The sequence below is a fragment of the Mollisia scopiformis genome (assembly GCF_001500285.1).
Source record: "Mollisia scopiformis unplaced genomic scaffold LY89scaffold_15, whole genome shotgun sequence".
NCBI lineage: Eukaryota > Fungi > Ascomycota > Leotiomycetes > Helotiales > Mollisiaceae > Mollisia > Mollisia scopiformis.
The window spans coordinates 1,240,317-1,259,623 of NW_017263595.1; the positions used below are offsets into that span (position 1 = coordinate 1,240,317).

The 19,307-nt window shown below is 45.9% G+C and overlaps 7 protein-coding genes across 7 annotated transcripts; 4 read left to right on the forward strand and 3 right to left on the reverse strand.

Annotated features, from left to right (window-relative positions):
* The first annotated feature begins 42 nt into the window (after positions 1-42).
* LY89DRAFT_686279 (uncharacterized protein) lies at positions 43-5,149 on the forward strand. The gene is made up of 7 exons (XM_018215249.1): positions 43-1,925; positions 2,025-2,083; positions 2,160-2,626; positions 2,676-2,886; positions 2,936-3,660; positions 3,777-4,021; positions 4,075-5,149. The coding sequence occupies exons 1-7, from the start codon at positions 152-154 to the stop codon at positions 5,076-5,078; spliced, it is 4,485 nt and encodes a 1,494-aa protein (XP_018069914.1). The 5' UTR covers positions 43-151; the 3' UTR covers positions 5,079-5,149.
* A 249-nt stretch (positions 5,150-5,398) lies between these two features.
* On the forward strand, positions 5,399-6,522 carry LY89DRAFT_783691 (uncharacterized protein; the record flags this gene model as incomplete). The annotated part of the gene is made up of 3 exons (XM_018222710.1): positions 5,399-5,476; positions 5,528-5,872; positions 5,962-6,522. Exons 2-3 carry the CDS (start codon positions 5,801-5,803, stop codon positions 6,520-6,522), a joined length of 633 nt encoding a protein of 210 aa, XP_018069915.1. The 5' UTR covers positions 5,399-5,476; positions 5,528-5,800.
* Positions 6,523-7,325: 803 nt separating this feature from the next.
* LY89DRAFT_750954 (thioredoxin-domain-containing protein) lies at positions 7,326-8,690 on the reverse strand. The gene is made up of 3 exons (XM_018221217.1): positions 8,527-8,690; positions 8,098-8,476; positions 7,326-8,036 (listed from the first exon to the last, which is right to left on the reverse strand). Exons 1-3 carry the CDS (start codon positions 8,646-8,648, stop codon positions 7,353-7,355), a joined length of 1,185 nt encoding a protein of 394 aa, XP_018069916.1. The 5' UTR covers positions 8,649-8,690; the 3' UTR covers positions 7,326-7,352.
* Positions 8,691-11,705: 3,015 nt separating this feature from the next.
* On the forward strand, positions 11,706-12,071 carry LY89DRAFT_558015 (uncharacterized protein; the record flags this gene model as incomplete). The annotated part of the gene is made up of 1 exon (XM_018208407.1): positions 11,706-12,071. A coding segment is annotated over one exon (366 nt), but the record flags the coding sequence as incomplete, so codon positions are not given.
* Positions 12,072-13,232: 1,161 nt separating this feature from the next.
* On the reverse strand, positions 13,233-14,031 carry LY89DRAFT_783692 (uncharacterized protein; the record flags this gene model as incomplete). The annotated part of the gene is made up of 2 exons (XM_018222711.1): positions 13,233-13,973; positions 14,020-14,031. The coding sequence occupies 2 exons, from the start codon at positions 14,029-14,031 to the stop codon at positions 13,233-13,235; spliced, it is 753 nt and encodes a 250-aa protein (XP_018069918.1).
* Positions 14,032-14,829: 798 nt separating this feature from the next.
* On the forward strand, positions 14,830-17,550 carry LY89DRAFT_588069 (uncharacterized protein; the record flags this gene model as incomplete). The annotated part of the gene is made up of 1 exon (XM_018209464.1): positions 14,830-17,550. One exon carries the CDS (start codon positions 14,830-14,832, stop codon positions 17,548-17,550), a length of 2,721 nt encoding a protein of 906 aa, XP_018069919.1.
* A 77-nt stretch (positions 17,551-17,627) lies between these two features.
* LY89DRAFT_783694 (tyrosine/serine protein phosphatase-like protein) lies at positions 17,628-19,264 on the reverse strand. The gene is made up of 6 exons (XM_018222712.1): positions 18,729-19,264; positions 18,640-18,680; positions 18,513-18,588; positions 18,283-18,465; positions 17,970-18,222; positions 17,628-17,919 (listed from the first exon to the last, which is right to left on the reverse strand). Exons 1-6 carry the CDS (start codon positions 18,848-18,850, stop codon positions 17,680-17,682), a joined length of 915 nt encoding a protein of 304 aa, XP_018069920.1. The 5' UTR covers positions 18,851-19,264; the 3' UTR covers positions 17,628-17,679.
* Positions 19,265-19,307: the final 43 nt, after the last annotated feature.

The window sequence follows — 19,307 nt, forward strand, 5'->3', positions numbered from 1 at the left end:
GCTTCAGCCTTCCGCTTCCTCTTTCTTTTCAACTCTCGAGCACTTTTTCCATTCCGACATATCCATCGTGAAGATGTCCGAAAGTGTTATTTCATCAAAACTTCAAGCTGGATCCTCTTTATATTGATAGTTTGCAACTACAATATTCAACATGGGTCGAAAAGTCATCGACCGACGGACTGGAGCCGTGGGTCGCCGTCGAAATGCAGCTGCTTCCATGGCATCTTCGAATATCTCGACCCCAGATCACCGGGATGCTATTTCAGACTCCGAGACTGGAACTCCTTCGACGCCCTCACCTTCTCGTGATGTTTCAGATGCGTTGATTGACTTTATCTGTCAAAATCGGCCATCACAACCTCCTCGTAAGCGGCAAAAGACTACAGCCAAGTCCAGTGTTTCGAGAGACAAAGAACCAGAACTCGAGCACATAATCGTGAAGCAGCCATCCTGGGAGTTAAAACTTTCAGGTATTAGATTGACTGAGCTCAAAACACCAATTACAAGGACGAATATCCCGGTCTATGTTCATTGGACTGGGAGTCGTGGAGTTGCTGAGTACATCGAAATCGAGGACGAAACTAAAGCCATTGTATTCCATGCTCCTTTGCCACCAAAGGAAGACTTAGAGGATGTCCACCTGGCCCTTCTCGTTCACCGAGACTCAAAGAAATGGGCAAAAACCCAGGGCCGTATCTGGACAGAATTCGATGTTACCTTGGATCACGAAAAGGAACAGTACTTTCTGAGAATTGGTTTCACAATTCGATGGAATACAACTTCGTCGCCTTATAACATACAACAGGCTAGTGCCCGGATACCAAGCCTTTCGAGCGTCTTGGAAAAGTACTTTCCAGATCCTGCAGTCACGAAGGGCGAGCAATGGTCTCCTCAAGACTTTTACCAAAGTGTACACATGCCTGAGAAGAATGATGACGCTTCCATCACAATGAAGGTCGAGGGCCTAGAGACGGAATTGTACCCTTTCCAGAAGAGAGCTGTTCAGTGGCTTTTGCGTCGGGAAGGAGTCGAATGGTCCCGTGATGGCCGAGTAAGACAATATGTCCCAACTGACCATGAGGAGCTGCCGGTATCTTTCATAAAGACACAGGATGGTCTAGGGCAACCTTGTTATGCCAGTCACTTGTATTCTTGTGTTACTTCCAACTTGAAGCCTTTCATCGATTTCGAGCGACAACTGAAGGGTGGCTTGCTAGCCGAGGAAATGGGTCTAGGCAAGACTGTCGAAGTTATCGCTTTGATCTCTCTTCACAAGCGCCCAAAGGAGCAATCAGAGGTTTATGATGTCTACTCTGGTCAAAATGTCCGTCCAGCCAAAGCGACACTGATCATAGCACCTCCTTCCATTTTGCAGCAATGGATATCCGAAATAAACCGACACGCTCCGCATCTTAAGGTCTTCCATTACAAAGGTATCAAGACATATAGCAAACAAGAAAAGCTTCTGGAAGACTTGCTGTTGGCAGATGTTGTCATTACGACTTACTCGATTCTTGCAGCGGAAATTTATCATACTCCTTTGAATCCCGAGAAGACCTTGCGGAAGGAATCGAGATATCCGAGACCAAAATCGCCACTGATGACGTTGTCTTGGTGGAGATGCTGTATCGATGAAGCCCAGATGATTGAAAGCGGGGTGAGCAATGCTGCTGTCGTGGCGAGAATGATTCCTCGAGTCAACGGATGGGCCGTGAGTGGAACTCCTGTTCGAAAGGACGTGAACGATCTTCGAGGGGTTTGCGTATTTCTACGCTACGAACCTTTTGCTTCTATAAAGCATGTTTGGTCGAAATTGATTTCTGACCACAAATCGGATTTTGGCAAGGTATTTGGTAATTTGGCTCTTCGCCATAGTAAACAAAGCGTCCGAGAGGAGCTGAAATTGCCTGCTCAACGAAGATATGGTATGTTTGATGTCAATATAGATCTACTTGCAATTTTCGACGCAACTTCTGGGATCTTCCCCACTCGTTCGTATTTTACGGTGCTAATTCATTATCCAGTCATTACTTTACCTTTTTCGCCGATCGAAGAGCAACATTATCAAGAACTCTTCAGCCAGGTAAATGAACTCTTTCATTGGATCCCCAATTATCCATATTTTCTTTTTTCTCATCGAGTCATGCTGATTGGAATAGATGTGCGAGGAAGTAGGCCTTGATGCTCAAGGAAACCCTGTGACAGAAGACTGGGAGCCCGAAGCTGCTTCGCATTTCATGAGAAGATGGCTTGTCCGTTTACGCCAGACAGCCCTACATCCTGAGATAGGAGGTCGAAATCGTCGAGCACTTGGTCAAAAGGATGGTCCTCTCCGCACAGTCGAAGAAGTGCTGAACGTAATGATCGAGACGACCGATGTTGCCATTCGGACTGATCAACGAGCTTTGCTAATGTCGAAGCTCAAACGTGGACAGTTGTTCGAAAACTCTCCAAGAGTTAAAGAAGCGCTGGTAATCTGGGAAGAAGCAGTGAAGGAAGCATCACAACTTGTCGAAGAATGTAGGGAGAATTTGCGTCTTGAATCTGCCAATGTCACAGAAGAAGGGAAACAAGTTTCGAAAAAAGGTAAAGAGGTCGATGACGGAATGGACGATGATCACAAGAAGTAAGGGTCTTCCTTTGCTCTGAATCATCCTCACTAACATTAACCACAGTGATCCATCCTCCCGACTTACGGTATCACGAATTCGTTTGAGATCAGCCTTAGAGGTTCTCCACGTTGCGGTTTTTTTCCGAGCAAATGCGATATTCCAGATCAAGGAGATGACCGTGGACACTGAATCGGAAGAATTTAAGGCTTTAGAAAAACAAGAGAAGGAAGAGTACGAGGCTGCCAAGGAGATTCGGCGAGAGATCCTTCAAGAGGTAGATTGTCAGGTTGTGCTCTTCGGAACCTAATGCTAACTTAGGAAAGATATTCCAACAAGCAAACACACTTATGGGAAACGTTGCAGAGAAAGCAGCCACTCAATCCTTCGTCCAGATTCCCGAACTGCCTTCTTCTCCTCCAAGAGGTGGCCTAGAAAGCCGCCGCATCATGGAGCAATTTCATGAGTGGGCCATCGCTATGGATGCTCAGGCGAATACCCTCGACGAGTGGAGAGAGAAGACCATCGAATATCTTCTGCGACCCCTGGTTGATGAAGATGATGGAATTGACACCACAGGAGATGAGTATGAGGATTCAACGAAGCTTCAAGATGAAGTCGAAGTCTATCTACAAGTCTTACGTGCAGCTGTTGCTGATCGACACGATGCTCTCACGGGATTGACCAATATGCTTGTGGATTATGATATGAAGCAGGCGTTGAGAATAGCAACAGGTACCTTCGTGACAGCAGACTCCGAGGAAGATGTCAGGGGTCCTGCGCCTGAGAAAATGATAGAGTTGCTTTCGATCAGACGCCAGATCAAACCAACATCTAAGATGGGATCATTGCGAGGAGTTGTTGCAGAACTTCGAGCCTTAGCAACCTCACTAAGACCCGACGCCGAGAATGGCAGCACACGAGCACAGAATGAGCTCACCATTGTCGAAGAGCAGTTCAAAAATGCGCAGAAGCACTTGAATGAACAAATGAAGGTCACTACAGCCCTCGAAAAAGAAGTGGAAATGTTTACCGAAGTTATGAACACAAGGTATGTTCACAATTTCTCATAGTTTTCTTTGTGGGGAGAGGAGCTATGACTCGATCTCTTAGGAGCTTGGCTTCAACATCACCACGTGTGAAACTAAATAACTAATGGTGGTATAGATTGCAATACTATCGCTCACTTCAAGCTGTTTCGGATTCCGTCGCTCCATACGAAGGCCCGAATAACGATTCTGTGTATACCAGGATGCTGAGCGACGAAGAGAAGCTTCAAAAGAAGTTGGCTGTGGCTAAATCTAAGCAAAGATACCTCGAGCATCTAAAAGCAGAAGCATCGAATCCAAGCGAACAGAGGATATGTGTTATATGCCGTGAATCGTTTGAGCTTGGTGCTTTGACGGTCTGTGGTAAGTCTCGTCCGTTAGAAATTATCTAGTCCAGGTGTATTGACTCGGCTCAGGTCACCAATATTGCAAGGAATGTATTCGTCTCTGGTGGAACGCTCATCACAATTGCCCCATCTGTAAAAAGAAGCTTTCGCTTTCTGACTTGCATGAAATATCCTATAAGCCCCAAGAATTGTCCGTCGAGACCGAGGACGTTCATGAACACTCATCACCCACTTCGAAGAGTAGAAAGTCCGCCATATACTCCGAGTTCAGCAAAGCAAAGCTTGCTGAAATCAAGAACATTGAGCTTGATGGTACGGGCTCTTTTGGCACAAAGATCGATACCCTTGCCAGACATATTATCTGGTTGAGAGAAACCGATCCTGGCGCGAAATCTATCATCTTCTCTCAATTTTCCGACTACCTAGAAGTTGTCGCTTGCGCTTTTCAGAAGTACAGAATTGGGTTCTCATCAATTGACAGGCCGAAGGGTATCGAGAGATTCCAGAAAGACCCCTCTATCGAATGCTTTCTTCTACATGCTCGCGCGCACAGCTCAGGTCTGAATCTGGTGAATGCCAGTCATGTATTCATCGCCGAACCAATCCTCAATACTGCTCTCGAGCTACAAGCTATTGCCCGTGTTGACAGAATTGGACAACACCAAGAGACAAATGTCTGGCTTTATCTCGTTGACGGAACCGTTGAGGAAAACGTCCATCAGCGTTCAATTCAGCGTAGACTTCAGCACATTGGCCAAAGACTATCTAAAGCCAAGGGAAAAGCAAAAGAGGTAGTCCCAGCCGAGCTTCTTGATGCTAATCTGGAGGAGGCGAATTCTTTGGAGCTACAGGAAGCTAGTCTGACGGGTCTGCTTACAAAAGGAGAGGGTGGCAAAGGCGGCGAGATGGTGGCCAAAGAGGATCTGTGGGACTGCTTATTTGGTGGCGTTGCCCAAAGGACTGCGAATCGTGCACTTGATGGCAGTTCGTTGAGATTAGATGTGGAGGTTGGGAGACATCTTAGAGCTGAGGCAGCGGAGGAAAGGATGGCTGTTCAGGGTCTGGAGGCCTAATATACTGTACCTAGGTACTATATGATAATGATAGCGAGACGAACACACATGACAGTCAAGCATAAAGTGTATACCACTTGATCTCCTAGGCTGAATTGGTACACACCTGATACTTAGCCCATTGTATTGTCCCATAAACCATAGAACAAGTTATCTTACATCCCATGTCTTGCAGTATAAGGTAAAGTTGTCCAATGCGTGCACGGACATTCGCAAGTTCCACGCCAGTCCTCGGTCAGTAGCTTCTCGCTTGATTATTGGCCATAACCAACGACACTTTTCGCTTGCGCTCAACCAGCTCCCTCATTCATCTTCTCAGGCAACCTCAATATGATTCCGATCAAAGACTTCGATTCTCATGACCAGTGCCTAATAGCGTTGGGCAACTTCCCCAATGAGTATATCAATGTCTGTTTCTAATGATTGAGCTACTGACTGACATTATCTAGGGATGACATTAAAGAGGTACAGATCGCGGGGATACGTCGAGAGGGAACAATACGGTGCTTCAGGATATTAATCAAAGGCCCTTGCGAGTGTCCTATCTGTGCGCTGCAATTTCGTGTACAGTCTTGGCAAAAGCGATGGGTGTTCAACTACCAAAGTGTTTTGTCAGATGATGAGGCTCGTCAACTTGCTGCAGACCTAGTCAGAAGGATTAGAAGCAGTCTGCAGTACCTTCGAGAGGAGTGCGACTCCAAAGGATCTACGATCATCAAACGATGGAAAAGAAGAGTGGCGAGAAGCGGAAAGCCTTGTTACTGGAAGCTGACCCTACCATGTATCCACACCAGGTGTGTAGCATTCTATTGAATTTAAAATATTCTCCTGCCCCCATCCAAAGTATACAAAACGAACGTCTTGCTTAATTTTCGCCCAGTAGTGCGATATTCGATTCACAGAAGAGTTCGTGAATACTCCTGAGCAGAGAAGATCACTTCAATCAGGAGTATGGGATCAAAATGATCCAGATCTGACTCAAGGGCGAGCGCGGCGTCCTTATCGAAATATCTGCTTGTTGCCTTACCTCAATATAGAGTCTTTGAAGAACGACCCGGCGAGGCTACTGAACATTATCTACAATCGCGTGAAATACTCACCCAAGCAATGGTGGGGCTTTGACAATTATCTGCTTGATAAGCAGTGGAAGATTGGATCGCTGTCAACCCCATACAATAGGAGTGGCCTCGTGACGTACGGGTCTCGTTATGGAGATTTGGTTCCTTGGCAAGAGCGCTCGGCTCATGCTCACGACATTATTGGATTTCCCAGAGGGATCCTGGTCCTCGAAGCTCAAATGAAACTTTCCGAGACGTTGAAGGCCATCGTCGAGAAACTCGTCGAAGGTGTTGAAGCAGCAAATGATACCGGTACATTCAGTCAAGCTCTTGAGACTGGTTTGAAGAAAGTCAGCGATCAGTCAAGTTGCGTCGAATTCGCTTGATTTTGGCGTGAACCGCCATCTCTTCCTCTCTCTGTGTATGCATTCTGGCGTGATGAATTGCCGTCGTTTCGTGTGCTGCTGCTGCGCTGGCGTTGCGCCTCGCGCTCGATATTCTCCAACTCTCTCTCTTCTTTCTCCAACTGAAATTGCAACTCCTTCATCTCCATTTCCTCTCTCTTTTTCGCCACTCTCTCCTTCTGTTCTCGCAAGCGCGACTCGAGGTCGCCCGCCATCTTTTCTGATTTGATTGTTGTTGTTGAGATGGTGGTTGTTTGTTTATGTTGCGATTTGACTGGAAATTTCGGAAGAAAAAACATCAATAATCTCGACGCGATCTTGAGATTCACCTGATGAGCGCGTCCACTAGCGCCACACTTATCGATTGATGAGACTTTGATAAGGCAGGTATGCTAAAGTCGATATGGGACACACCTAGAAGTGGGCTAAGTAGCCTCAATACTTGTTTTCTTGATATAAGTCCAAGGTCAAAGCTACGTTTTCGCACATAATCCAACCAAATACGAAATTTCCCTTGGCTCTTTAATGCCAGGTTACCGTGGAAAATAGAATAGAATACAAGACAATATTGATCGAAAGTTTTTGAGACAATATAAGTGGGAGAAGCAGATTCCTCAAGAGCGGCCATCGAGAATGTATCTTATTCTTCCATCATTTCACCCCTCTAAATATTATCAGAAACTTGCCTCGAGGTGGTAGATGATACACAGACCTCAATTAGTTGAACAAATCCACTTAGGGTTGACGACAAGGTGCCGATGACTGACATATGACGTTCTTGTGTTGTTGTTCTGGAATTTTGTTGGCTGGACTCAATCTGCAATACGCATGCTATTTTCTCTAATGAACTTTGACCATTGTTCCACCGTGTAATTACCGCTATAGGTGACCGGTTTATCCTTTTCTCCTGCGAGGAACAACTTGAAAGTTGGAAAATGTCTGATGTCCTTCTCGGGCACATCATTGGCTTCGGTATCTATCTTTGCAATCGTAATCAGATTTCTGACTCCTTCGTCGTCGGCGTACATCCTTGCAAGCTTTTCATAAGCTGGTAGCAGAGCTTTGCATGGACCGCACCATGGAGTGTAGAATTCTACAAAGACATCTTTCTCGTTGTTAAGCACAAGGTCATCGTAATTATAAGCGACGACTTCGAGGACCGGGCTGGTCTGTGTATCAGGAATCGGAGCGGATATTACTGTTGGTTTGAGCTTGACGGAAACAAAGTTGTCCACGAAAGGTTCGAGAGCAACATGAAGTGGGACATTCTTCTCGTTCAAGGGGAATTTCCCATTTGTGCGCGGGTCCCAAATGGCGAACGATGGCCAGCGCTTGGCCAAGTGCAAAGTGTCTGCGAACTCATCAAATATGCTCGAATCAGCAGTACCAAACTGCAGTTTGTTTCTGTGCTTCTTCGCTAGAGTTCGAACTTCTTCGATCAGATGAATGTTGTCGTCTTTTTTGTCCACGAATAAATATCCAAGAGGGAGGCCAAGCTATCACTGGGTTAGTCTTCGGAGACAACCTGGAATTCATAATACAAAGATTCGAACGTACGAGACAAAAGTCATCTTTAAGTTCTGGCCGAAATTCTGCTACTAGCTGCCTGCATGCGGATTTTAAAATAGCCTTGTTAGCCTCAAGATTGAGCGTGAGGTTACACACAAGTTCGGGGTCGTCAAACTTTTTGTATACGGTGATGAAAGTAGCACTTCCGCTCTCATGTTCGAATCCATCCCCTTCTGTTTTGCCAAAAATATAGTCATCTCGAAAGCTTGTAGCCAGGTCCTCAAAAGCGCTCTGGAAAGCTTCACTCCCAGGTAGAAAGTGACCGACTATTGCAACATCACTTACTTCCTGGAAATCTTTCAGCTCCGATTGGTTTGAAATGGTAGATACGATTGGAAAGGTTTGTCTCTTTAGATAAGCGACAATGCTGCAGAAGTTTCAGTCGTTGGCTCTGGATTGACATATTACAGACCTTACCCTTTTTCTTCCAGTGCTCCAGCATAGATTTTGCAATTCTCTCCTTGGAAGAACAAAATCTTAGGATAAGACGGGATGTCAAACTTTTTGCATAGTGCAAAGCTTTCCACACAGTTGACCATACCAAACTTCACTCCTGAATCGCTTACGTTTCGACTAATCTGTCCATCATTAGAATTCTCCAAGAAGTAGTGGACGGGACACAACCTGCGCGAAGACGGGCTTGAAACGCTTCCAACTAGGTGACAGCGGATGGGTAAAAATGACGAGAGCCGAGGTGGAAGAGTTAACGAATCCTTCAAAGGAAGAATCGGTTAGGAGATGAACATGGTCACTCGTGGAAGCAGCTGTATCGCGATCAGACATTGTATTATTGCTACTGTGATTGTTTGTAGCCATGTAAAAGCTGGAGGGTCTTTGTAGCAATCTCCAGACCATACATGACGTCAATTTTATGCGAGTTGCTGACAGGCATGAAATGGGTTGCCGGATCGAGCTTGAGGCTGTAATAAGTACCCTGTCATCTTCGTTTTACAATTGCCTGTTAAATAAGCTTGGTTCACTCTTGCCTTATTGCAAGTGCCAGAAGACAATAAAGGATAGCCTAAGTTTCACAGGATTAGTTGCAAGCAAGGTTCCTAGTCTTCATTTTCCTGGTTCAAGGTTGTAGTGCCTTTGCGATGTGGACGAGGTTACAGGTATAAAAGACCCCTAAGAGAATTACGGTACAGAAGTGGGCGGGAAGGAAGATCACTTCACTTTCTTGTTGTCAAACTCGTCGAGTCCGAGAGAATCAATGATTGTATTGTTTAGAATAATTTCAAGTAAGTCAGATGATGCTCAAAGAGAGTTCTTCGGCAATGATGCCGCAGTCCGAGACTTTCAATTCCTCCTCAAGACATTGTAGTTATTTCAAGGCCCATCCAGCTCTCAGCTAAGGTAGCAGCACTATATGATGTAAGGTGAGCTATATCACAATAACTTTATTAGTCATGGAATGACTTACCTGAAGGGTGTCGGGATATTGCGTGCAATCAGCCTGGGACTGAGAAGAAGTCAGTTCCTCATATTGTGAAAATTCTTAGCATTCTCTTACACTACACAAATGATCCGTAAGCATTTGACAGTTTGGACCTCCGCAGACATAGACTGGAATCGTTTGTGGCACTGCAAAGACAAGAGGGGCTAGTGCAGCAACGCAGATGGCAATAATTGAGGTCCGCATCATGGACAAGTTTTTGGAATTTTTTGTTGAATTGCTGCAAGATTTGGCTTGTTGAAAAATTATGGATTCAAAGTGAGATCTGGACACATCTTTTCAGCTTGAACTCGAAGTATAAGTAGTGATATTGCTGCGCCACTGTAGATATGAAAGTGAATGTTAGACTAAGTCATTCGCATCACCGACGAGGCTTCTCTGACCATTGGCTAAGTAGCCCACCCAAAGAAATTGTCAGAAGTTCCGGGTTCTTGTAGTGTCTTCCGACTGAGCAAATCAAAAGTGATCCTTGGGAGCGAATGGTTTGGGTTTGTGTGTGCATTGATAGGGACTAAGAGTTTTATTGTCTGAGCTTGCCATTATTGGAAGGCTAAGAGGAAGCTCGTACGAACTGAATACTATATTTGGATTCACCCTAACAGATCTCCAGTCACTTCTGTGATTGAGATGTTCTGTGATCGAGGAGTTTCTGGGGATTTCCACACCAAGTGGCACAGGCGTCGCACTTCAATGTTCTTGGATATGGAGCAGAGGTCATACCTTGACATTACCAGCCTTTAGCTCTGTCTTCAGAGCTTACGAGAGTAAGCTAATTTCCAATGGTTCGCCCTGAGTGCCTTGTTTGCGATTCATTGGAAGCTTTCCAATTCGTCAAACCGGTGTACGCAAGTGGAAGGACATTGCACACGGTCACTCGATAGGCTTTCTCGATATGCCAGAAGCGGGGTTATTACATGTTTGCATAAAGTAGAACGGGCAATTATTCGCTATGTCGGAACGAGATGATCCAATAGACATCATCATGCTCTTGTTCGAGTGATAATCTCTGTCATTTACCCGGAAATCTGAAACCAGTCCTTCTCTTGAAGTGGTAAGAGAAAGAGAATTATGCGTGGAAATGAGAACTAAGTAGAGGGTGGCATTGCACATATCCGCCAGAGCGGCCGCGCTTAATGTCATCATTTTTAAAAGAGATTTTCTCCAGTGGGAAACTATGTGAGCTCGATCTCTCGTTGAGGCAAGAACAAGTAAATAGTAAAGTGAGATCGTGCGGAGGCAAAGGCATATTTGAGAGAAATGAAACCCGCAGAAGGCGCAGTTTGCTTCGCCGATTCTGAATTGTCTGTACCATCAATGATCTAGAGAGCTCGCACCCATTATTTCCTTGCATTTTCATTTGACAGTATTCCTTGGCTCTTTTTTTGTACGTAAAACTGATTGCGTGTGTTGCAAATCCTGTAATAATGTTTGAAGGCACAGTGTTGGTGACTTTGCGCCGTACGGAGACTCTCCTCCGATCTTTGGAACAACTCGAATTCTTAAACTTCAGCTTATTTTGGTCACACTAGGCTAGGATCATCTGAGAACAAGATACAAGCAAAGTTATGTTGCGAGTAATAATGATGAAAAACAGGTTTTCTTACGATCAAGTGCTGATTTACTCAACCTATCAAGGGCTATACGTTGTTGTTATAGCACCTCTTCTCTTTATCTTCGGTCTTCCAACACAAAACATCCTTTTTCTCGATCTGATACATTTCTAATGATCCTTTTACAAACTTCAATTGAAATGTACCAGAACAAAGGGACATCTCAGCTTCATTTTGGGGTTTCTGAAATCTGCTTCTAATCATGGCACGGTGAGATGCGTTTTCAAAATTTGAAGATGCCACGAGTCTAATGTCGAAACAGTACAGGCCATATCAACCTCGTCGAGCCTCTGGACAGAAACTTTGAAGTATCACTGGATGTCAGACAAGCATTGACCGCTGATGTCGATCATGGGGATTCTGTGGATTCTCTCCGGCGCAATTTTTCGAATTTGAGAACGAACATGACGGCTCTAACGACTCGGGTTCTGATCACAATTCTTCAATTCACGCTGGTATGTCTTGCTTTGTGGGGTGGTATCGATGTCTATTCAAGAGCATGGAAAGTCCCGCATAAGCGAAAAGGGCAATGCTATTGCGGTAACTCTGATCAAGAAGCCATTGCCATGGGATGCAAGTACGACCATATTGCGGTGGACTGGCTCCCAAATAATTGCATTGACGCCGCGCTCACGGCCGAGTTTGTCACGGCCGGACCAGGACCAGGTGGAGCATGGGATTACTTCTCTGATTACGCAGGGTTGCAAAGAATGAACGAGTCTGAAGTTGAAATATATGCAAGGAATGGAAAGGATTACTTTGTCACTCGGCAATGGCATATTGCTCACTGCTCGTTTGTTTGGAGAAAGCAATGGAGATCTAAATTTACCTCCACCTTGATAGAACCATGGAATGACAAAGAGGAACACATCGAGCATTGCAATGAATACTTCATGGACGGTTCTAAGGCCCTCGATGAAGTTGACACATTGATCCCTGGGACGAATAGACATGAAAGGGGGTACGAATCTCTACCCTAGTCTGCACAAAGCATTCGAGATCTCGAGGCGAAATGGTGATATGCAAGCATGAGTTGAGGAAAAAATATTCTCAAATGACGGTCTCCTTGTCGTATATTCCATAGGTGAATAGTCATAACTATGCATCCATCACAATTGTCGTAAAGACGAAGCAGGGATTTGGTCAATGCTTGTCGAGCTTCCCCTATACCCAACATCGCCGACACCTTTCACTTGAACCCTGTGTAGGTGGCCGTCGCTCGAATCTGACGTGAGATTGTGGCACAAGAGCGCTGTAGCCGGGCCTCTACAGGTTTTGGTTCACCAAAAAAACGGTCAGCTTAGTGTCCAAGAGGCTCAGTCAAAAGACATGACATCACACAGCTAAGAGTCTTTGTAGTCTCTAGATAGAAGTTTATGCACCCCATTTCTGTGCCTTTGGACCGCATGCTAGAGTTTCCAAGGAATTCCAATGTCCTGAGTGATTGAATAATCCAGGTAAGTACGTAGCGCCGGCTGATCTTCTGACCTTTCTTCCAGGATAATTGGCTTATGTTGCACTCCCGGCATGAAACAACGTCGCAGTTTAGTCCACTTGGAACTCCTTGCTCTGGCCTCCCAGAACCACCGTACGTGTCATATCCCAGATCGATGACAATGTTGGCAGGCGGCGAAGTAGGTCACTTTATCCATCATCACTGCCGAACGACGACCCTAATGATCCTTCTATTGAAGGTGTGATATTCGAGCCTATTATGAAAACCACAATCTTTTGGCATAACGTGAATTCAGACATGAGCGGACACGAAGCTACTTGATATGGCAGGTTGCCACTCAAGTCGGGAACAGAGACATGCTTGAACGTCTGGACGTACAGACTTATGTAACTTCAAAACTTAATATTGAATGAACCTGATCACGATACGCCATTCTCTGTCACCACACGGGCACTACTATGCCTAGAGATGTACCCTGTAAATATGCCAGCATTCCCGGGCAAATGTGACCTCCTCAATGCTGCACATCGGATACCTGCCAAGTGTTGCTACCAGAAAGCATGTCCGAGAATCACATATCATATTCCATCATGTTATCGAATCAAGCTGGAGGCAGAAACGGAGTGACGACTGGAGGATAGCCAACATTGACGCTCAAGGTCTGACCCATATTGTTTTGGACGTGGCTGGCAATTGAGGGGCTAGTTTTCGCGGTCTCAGGGATAGAACTGGTACTAATCGATGAGCTTGTGCTCGAGCTCATCACGACAGCGGGGCTTTGAGTGCTCATGATGACTTCATTAGTCGTGCTCCGTAATGTAGAATCCGAGCTAGTTATCGACGGGCAACTACTCGTGCTCGTCACTGTTTCGGGACTGCTGATAACGTCTTGCTGAGTGGTGTTGCTGCCTTCGGAAAGAAGACTCGCAAGAGATGAGGAAGAGCCTTCATATTGGATTCGAGTAGAACTGCTATTCCCAAAGATAACACCTCCCCAGGAAGGTGAACTACCATATTGGATTTGAATTGTAGTAGTAGAGACGGAATCAGCAGTTTCCCAGATAGTAGTCGTAAAAGTCTTGGTGACGTGAACGGTATACTCGCTAGGGATCGTGTCTGTGACTGTTCTGGTGAATCGAACTGTGACGACCGGGGTCGTGTCATCGAAGGGTTGCTTTACTTGTGGTCTTGTGTGGTAAAGCAAGCTTGTCGTTGTGGATGTGCTGGGATTGTCGGAAGCGCTACTGGTAGATCTTTGAGCGATCCGGGCACCAGTCTTGATTTCGGACAGCTGGGGTAATGCCACTGTGAGGGACAAGAGAAGGGCGAAAACGATGGTGATCTGGATTGAGTTAGCACAGATTGTCTGACACTGCTTCAGGACTCACGGATATCCTCATATTGAAAAAATTGAAAGACACAAGGATTAGAGATGGTTTCAGATATGATGATGGTCGGAGGTAAGGACTGGTTGGCACCTTCTTGAGACTGGTCCGGTAGAATTGCGAAAGACACTTAATAGATTTCAAGAGAACTTGACTCATAATATTCACAAGAGTACTAACAGGTATGAATAATTCTATCCATACTGGCGTGAATCACAACATATGTACACCACGAATATTGGAGCAACGAGAGATTCATTCTTTGGTACGGACATTGAGACAAGGCTTCTCACAAAATAGGGTCAAAAAGTTTCACCAGACCTTGCAAGTGAAGGAAATGACACAGGACATCAATTATTCTCTTTGTCCTTTTGAGAATTTGGATCTTCATTTGGATCTTCTCTTCCTTGTCCCACAAAAAAACAAGCGGTCTCGATCAAGCGACTAGCCTGAGTACCAGATGCAGTGCAAATTTATATTTTGGCACGCGGTTTGAATTGCTCGACGTTGGTTGCATCTCGAGTAAAGGAGGTTGGAAAAGTGGGTCCGTTTACGACAAGGCTGACATTTTACCGAGGCCCCATCAGGCGGCTACACTCTTTCATTCACTCTTTGGCTTCACCACATCCGCCTGCAATTCAGCATAGCTCAACCCTCCGCATGATGGACATACGGTAAAGTTGATACCGGCAATGAAATACAGCCATACCGCTCCACCAAAAGCTACCCTCCGCAATGTCGAACTTCAAGAGGGCTATCCCAGCTCCGGGAGCCCCCAGAACCAACATCCTGTCCTCCTTAAAGGCTACTCAGATGATAGATAGCAAGCCCGTCCTCCCAGCTGAGATAATCAGCACGATCCTCGATTATCTTCCAATCCCGGACCTCATGAGCTTCGCTCGCACATCGAAACGAATGCTGGAAATGGTATACGAGGACTCGAGATGGGTACAACGATTGCAAGTCATGGGGGTGTGGAACGAAGGCGAGGCGAGAAAGAGATTCGAAGATGCGATGAAGAGGAAAAGAGAAATTATGAGAATGAGGGCAGAGGAGGATGCAAAAAGGACAGGCATTGGAGTCAATGGCAATGCGGGGTTAAGAAAGACCAGCACCACCTTATTCGATGCGGGCGTTGAGGAGGAGCGACAAAGGAAGTCTGTGGAGATGGCCAAGGCAGTGAAACCTCCTGTCGATGGCTTCGAGACCATGACGCTCTCCTCGACTGCGACTCCTATCTCACGAGCTCCAATGCTTGATCCCGAGGCTTTACTGAATGTCTTTTCTGTGGTGAAGTCTATACGAGGATCTGCGAGACAAGAGTACGGAAAGATATATGCTGCTCTAGCACCATTCTATTTCGATTTGGCTAGATCTAGAAGTCATATGGATCCAGTGATATTCAGAGTTTATCGAGATCCAGAACAGCAAGCCCAAATGCTGGCACATCTACAACTGTTTTCTAAAGGCGATTGGGCGCAAGGATGGAGACAAAGAGAAGAGAAGTTGGTTACAATGGTTGGAATATTCGAAAATGCTGTGCTACGAGAATTCGAGCAGGGTTACGAAGCTTGGGATATTGACGGGAGAATGCGCCGATATGCCCATGTCTTGGCGGTTCTGAATGGCGGACATGCCGGTATAGAGCTTTTTGTGCAAAAGCATCCTATATTTTCGGATCGAGAAACTCTCGGAAACAGCATGGATTGCATCAACCAAGCATCTGCAGAAGGAATCGCTCTCGAACCATCTCGAGAATTTCTCGACGGCCTCTCAAAGAAGATCAACGAACAAGCAGACGTTATCGACCGAGTGTTTCCAGCTGGGGAAGATGTCTATCAGATCTTCTTGGATAAAATTGGCGAAGACATTCTCATGGAATATGTCACTCCTCTTTTTGACGAAGCCCACGAACGAAGTATAGCCTCGTACCTGAAGGCTGTCTCTGGGATATTTGACCAGACTATGCGGTTCGGCTTGACATTGAAGTCGACGAAGAATTCTCCCCCAAACTTTCTGGAGAGGATCAAGACTGTGGTTGCGCGAGTTTTTGAACCTCACGTCGATCTCTATCTTCAAGAAGAACTGGACTTCTTCAAGAAACAAGCAGATGCTGAAGTAGGCATATGGGAGAGCAAGCTCTCGGCTCAAGATGCTACCGCAGAATCATTCTATATGGCGAATTTCAATCGTCAAGCCGACAAGAAGGATTTCTTGACATCGTTTAAAAAGGTGGTCATGATGCCAGTAAATGTCCTACCAACTCTACCCATATCATCTCCGTTTGGACTTTCTCCATTCGGTTCATCTAAACCTGCACCAACTCCAGCTCTTCAAGCGCCCAATAGAGCCAGTCTTCAAGCTCCGAGCCCGTCCCTGTCACCTGGTCCATCAAGAGTCGCTACTCCGGGCCTTGGTATGGCAGGTGATAGATCATCGACACCGATACCATTACCTGCCGAAGCTCCAGCAGATGAGTTGGCCGCAAAGGCTGCACTAATGGCATCGAGACTTGAGGGCATCAAATCTTTATTCAGTATCGAGGTTGCGTTGGATCTCACTCATTCGGCAAAGGCAAGTATTGAAAGAGCAGCATCGTTCGTTCGACTTGGCGGCCAAACTGGCGAGGAGGCTCGTGAACAATGCGAAGCCATTTTTGTGGTTCTACTGCAGATTCTGGGCAATAGACACGTCAAGGTTGGATTCGACAAAGCCGTTGATCACCTCTCGCAGTACAACCCTCGAGAAGTTAGCGAACATCATCAAGGAGTAGCACCACTCGTGACTTTCCTCGAGCTTGTCAATGTTGGTGATCTAATTTCCCAGATGATCGATGTCTTTTATGAACAACAACTCGCAGCTACCAAGCTTGCCGATCGTAATGACTTCCTCGACCCAGCTGTCAAAGCAAAGAAGAAATTCGAGCAAATGCTAGACGAACGTGTCGCTGCTGGTCTCAACAAAGGCATCGATGTTCTGATGGATGAAGTCGAATACCTGTGCGCTACAACTCAACTACCCACAGACTACAATCCCACCCCACCTCCTCCAGGCAAACCCCAGGACTTTGACGTCGGCCCCACCAAATCAGCTGAACAAGTTGTCAATCTTGTAGAATCCCATACCAAGATGCTTACGGGTAGCACTGACAAGAACATGCTCGATGTATTCAACCAAGAAGTCGGACTCCGTCTCTTCACCGCCCTTTGCAAACACCTCAAACGTCAACGCATCTCTGTAGATGGGTCTATGAAGCTCATTTCCGACATGAATCTGTATTTCATTTATATCAGAACATTGAGGAATTCGGATCTATTGGAGTATTTCAAGGCTTTGAGAGAATTGAGTCAGATATACTTGATCGATCCAAAGCATGCAAAAGATCTAGCGGAGGTTATTGCTGATACGCAGAGGTTTGGAGGTATCTTCAGGGCGGAGGAGGTTTATGAGTTTGCGGAAAGGAGAGCAGATTGGTATTTGATCAAGAGGGATGTGGAGAGGCAGATGTATGGCATCGGGTGTGGGATTATGTGAATGGGTAGATAAGAAGATTGTAGATCTGTTGTCTAGGATTATACTTTGGCATCAATCACGGTGTGGAAAATAGATTGGGTTTCTCAACTATCATTTACTATCTCCCATTTTCATCAGATTCCTATACACTTAGTAACCTAGAACACCCCTCAACGTCTCCCACTCTTCCTCCTCCATTCCAATTCGCTTACAGTACCCTTCGACACCACCATACTTCTCCTTCAAATGCCCCTCCATCTTCTCAACCCAATCGCCGGGACACCCCGCAAAATCCTCCGTCAACCCAATACTAGAAATCTCCTTCATTCTCTCCGCACGCTCAGGCAATAACTCCGATTCACTAAGCACATAATCATTCGTGATCGCATCCTTCGCCCATCAGCTTCTACCCCAGTCACAAACAAGAAAGAACTACTCACCGAAGGAACACGAAGCAAGAACAAAATCAAAGCAATAATAAGCCCAGTCCGATCCTTACCCTGCGTGCAATGCGCCAACATAGGAAGATTACCAGACCGCGAGAACGCACGCAGCGCCTCGGCGATCTCGGGTCCGCAGTGGTCCAGGGAGTCGTAGCCTAGTCCTATCAGGCCGCGCAGTTGCATTACTTCTCGACCTAGGATGGAGATGGCTTGCATGCGGTAGCCGAAGAGCATTAGGGTTATGAGTTTTCTGGGGATGTTTAGTCCTTGATGGTTGTGAGGCGGAAAGGGAAGAGGGGAGGGGGCATACAGGAAGCTCCACCATTTTAGTTGCCAGAGGAGACTGCGTTCGAAACCTTTGCCGTTGATGTTTATTTCTAGGTAGTTCATGCCCGGGATTTTGATGGGTTCGGCCAGGGCGCTGTTGGATTGGACGAGGGCTGGGATGGTGAGGTCTCCGGTGCGCTTTTTGGCTGCGTTGGTGTGTTCGGTGCTAGGGTGGTTAGTTGGCGTTGGATGAAGGCAGACAAGAACATTTACACTGTCCTCAAATCCATGATTGTCTTGATGCCGTATTCTTCCCATAATCGCTGTCTGTCGGCCATGGTGGCATCATCTTGATCATATCAGTCTCTAGATGCTCAGGATGTATGGAAAAGAAGAATACCAGGTCGAGCGCTGCGAAATATCTTTCCTTCAGCAACTCGCCTAAAGTGTGATCAGCCCCTGAAAAGCCATGTGACGTGGAGATTGTACTTCTCTCCTAAAAAGTCATTGATGGTCTTCCCTACATCTCTAAAGTTTAAGATGTTATCGAACAGCTTCTCCTTGGCTTCGCCTGTCTGTCGTTGTCGAAGGTTGTCTCTTGGTTCCGCCATCGTTGGATTGTCGAAAATTGCTTGATCATAAGCAGTACTAACTGCCTTTTAAGATACGCCAAGTATCAAAAGCAATTGTGAATGCATAGAAAAGACTGCTCCACAAGATAGAAACTTCACCAAAGAAATTCGCCGTCAGCGTTGGAGATGCGATGAATTGAGACGAAACCGGGAACTGAAGCGAGGACGACCCCTGTGCTGATCCGTCATTGATGGCATCCATGAACCATGAATGTCTGGGATGGAGATGTGGGGATGGAAGAACTGCCCTGCAGACTGGCATTGTTTAGTATTGCTATCGGACATTAACAGACATGTAAACATATCATGTTTGAATTGAAGATATATCTTCACTATCAACATCAGCAGATAATAGTTTCTTGCACATGATGATGTTCCATTCCGGCATTTGATTGTGATGGACGGCGCGTAAGGTTAACCGCTTTCGTCCGTTTAA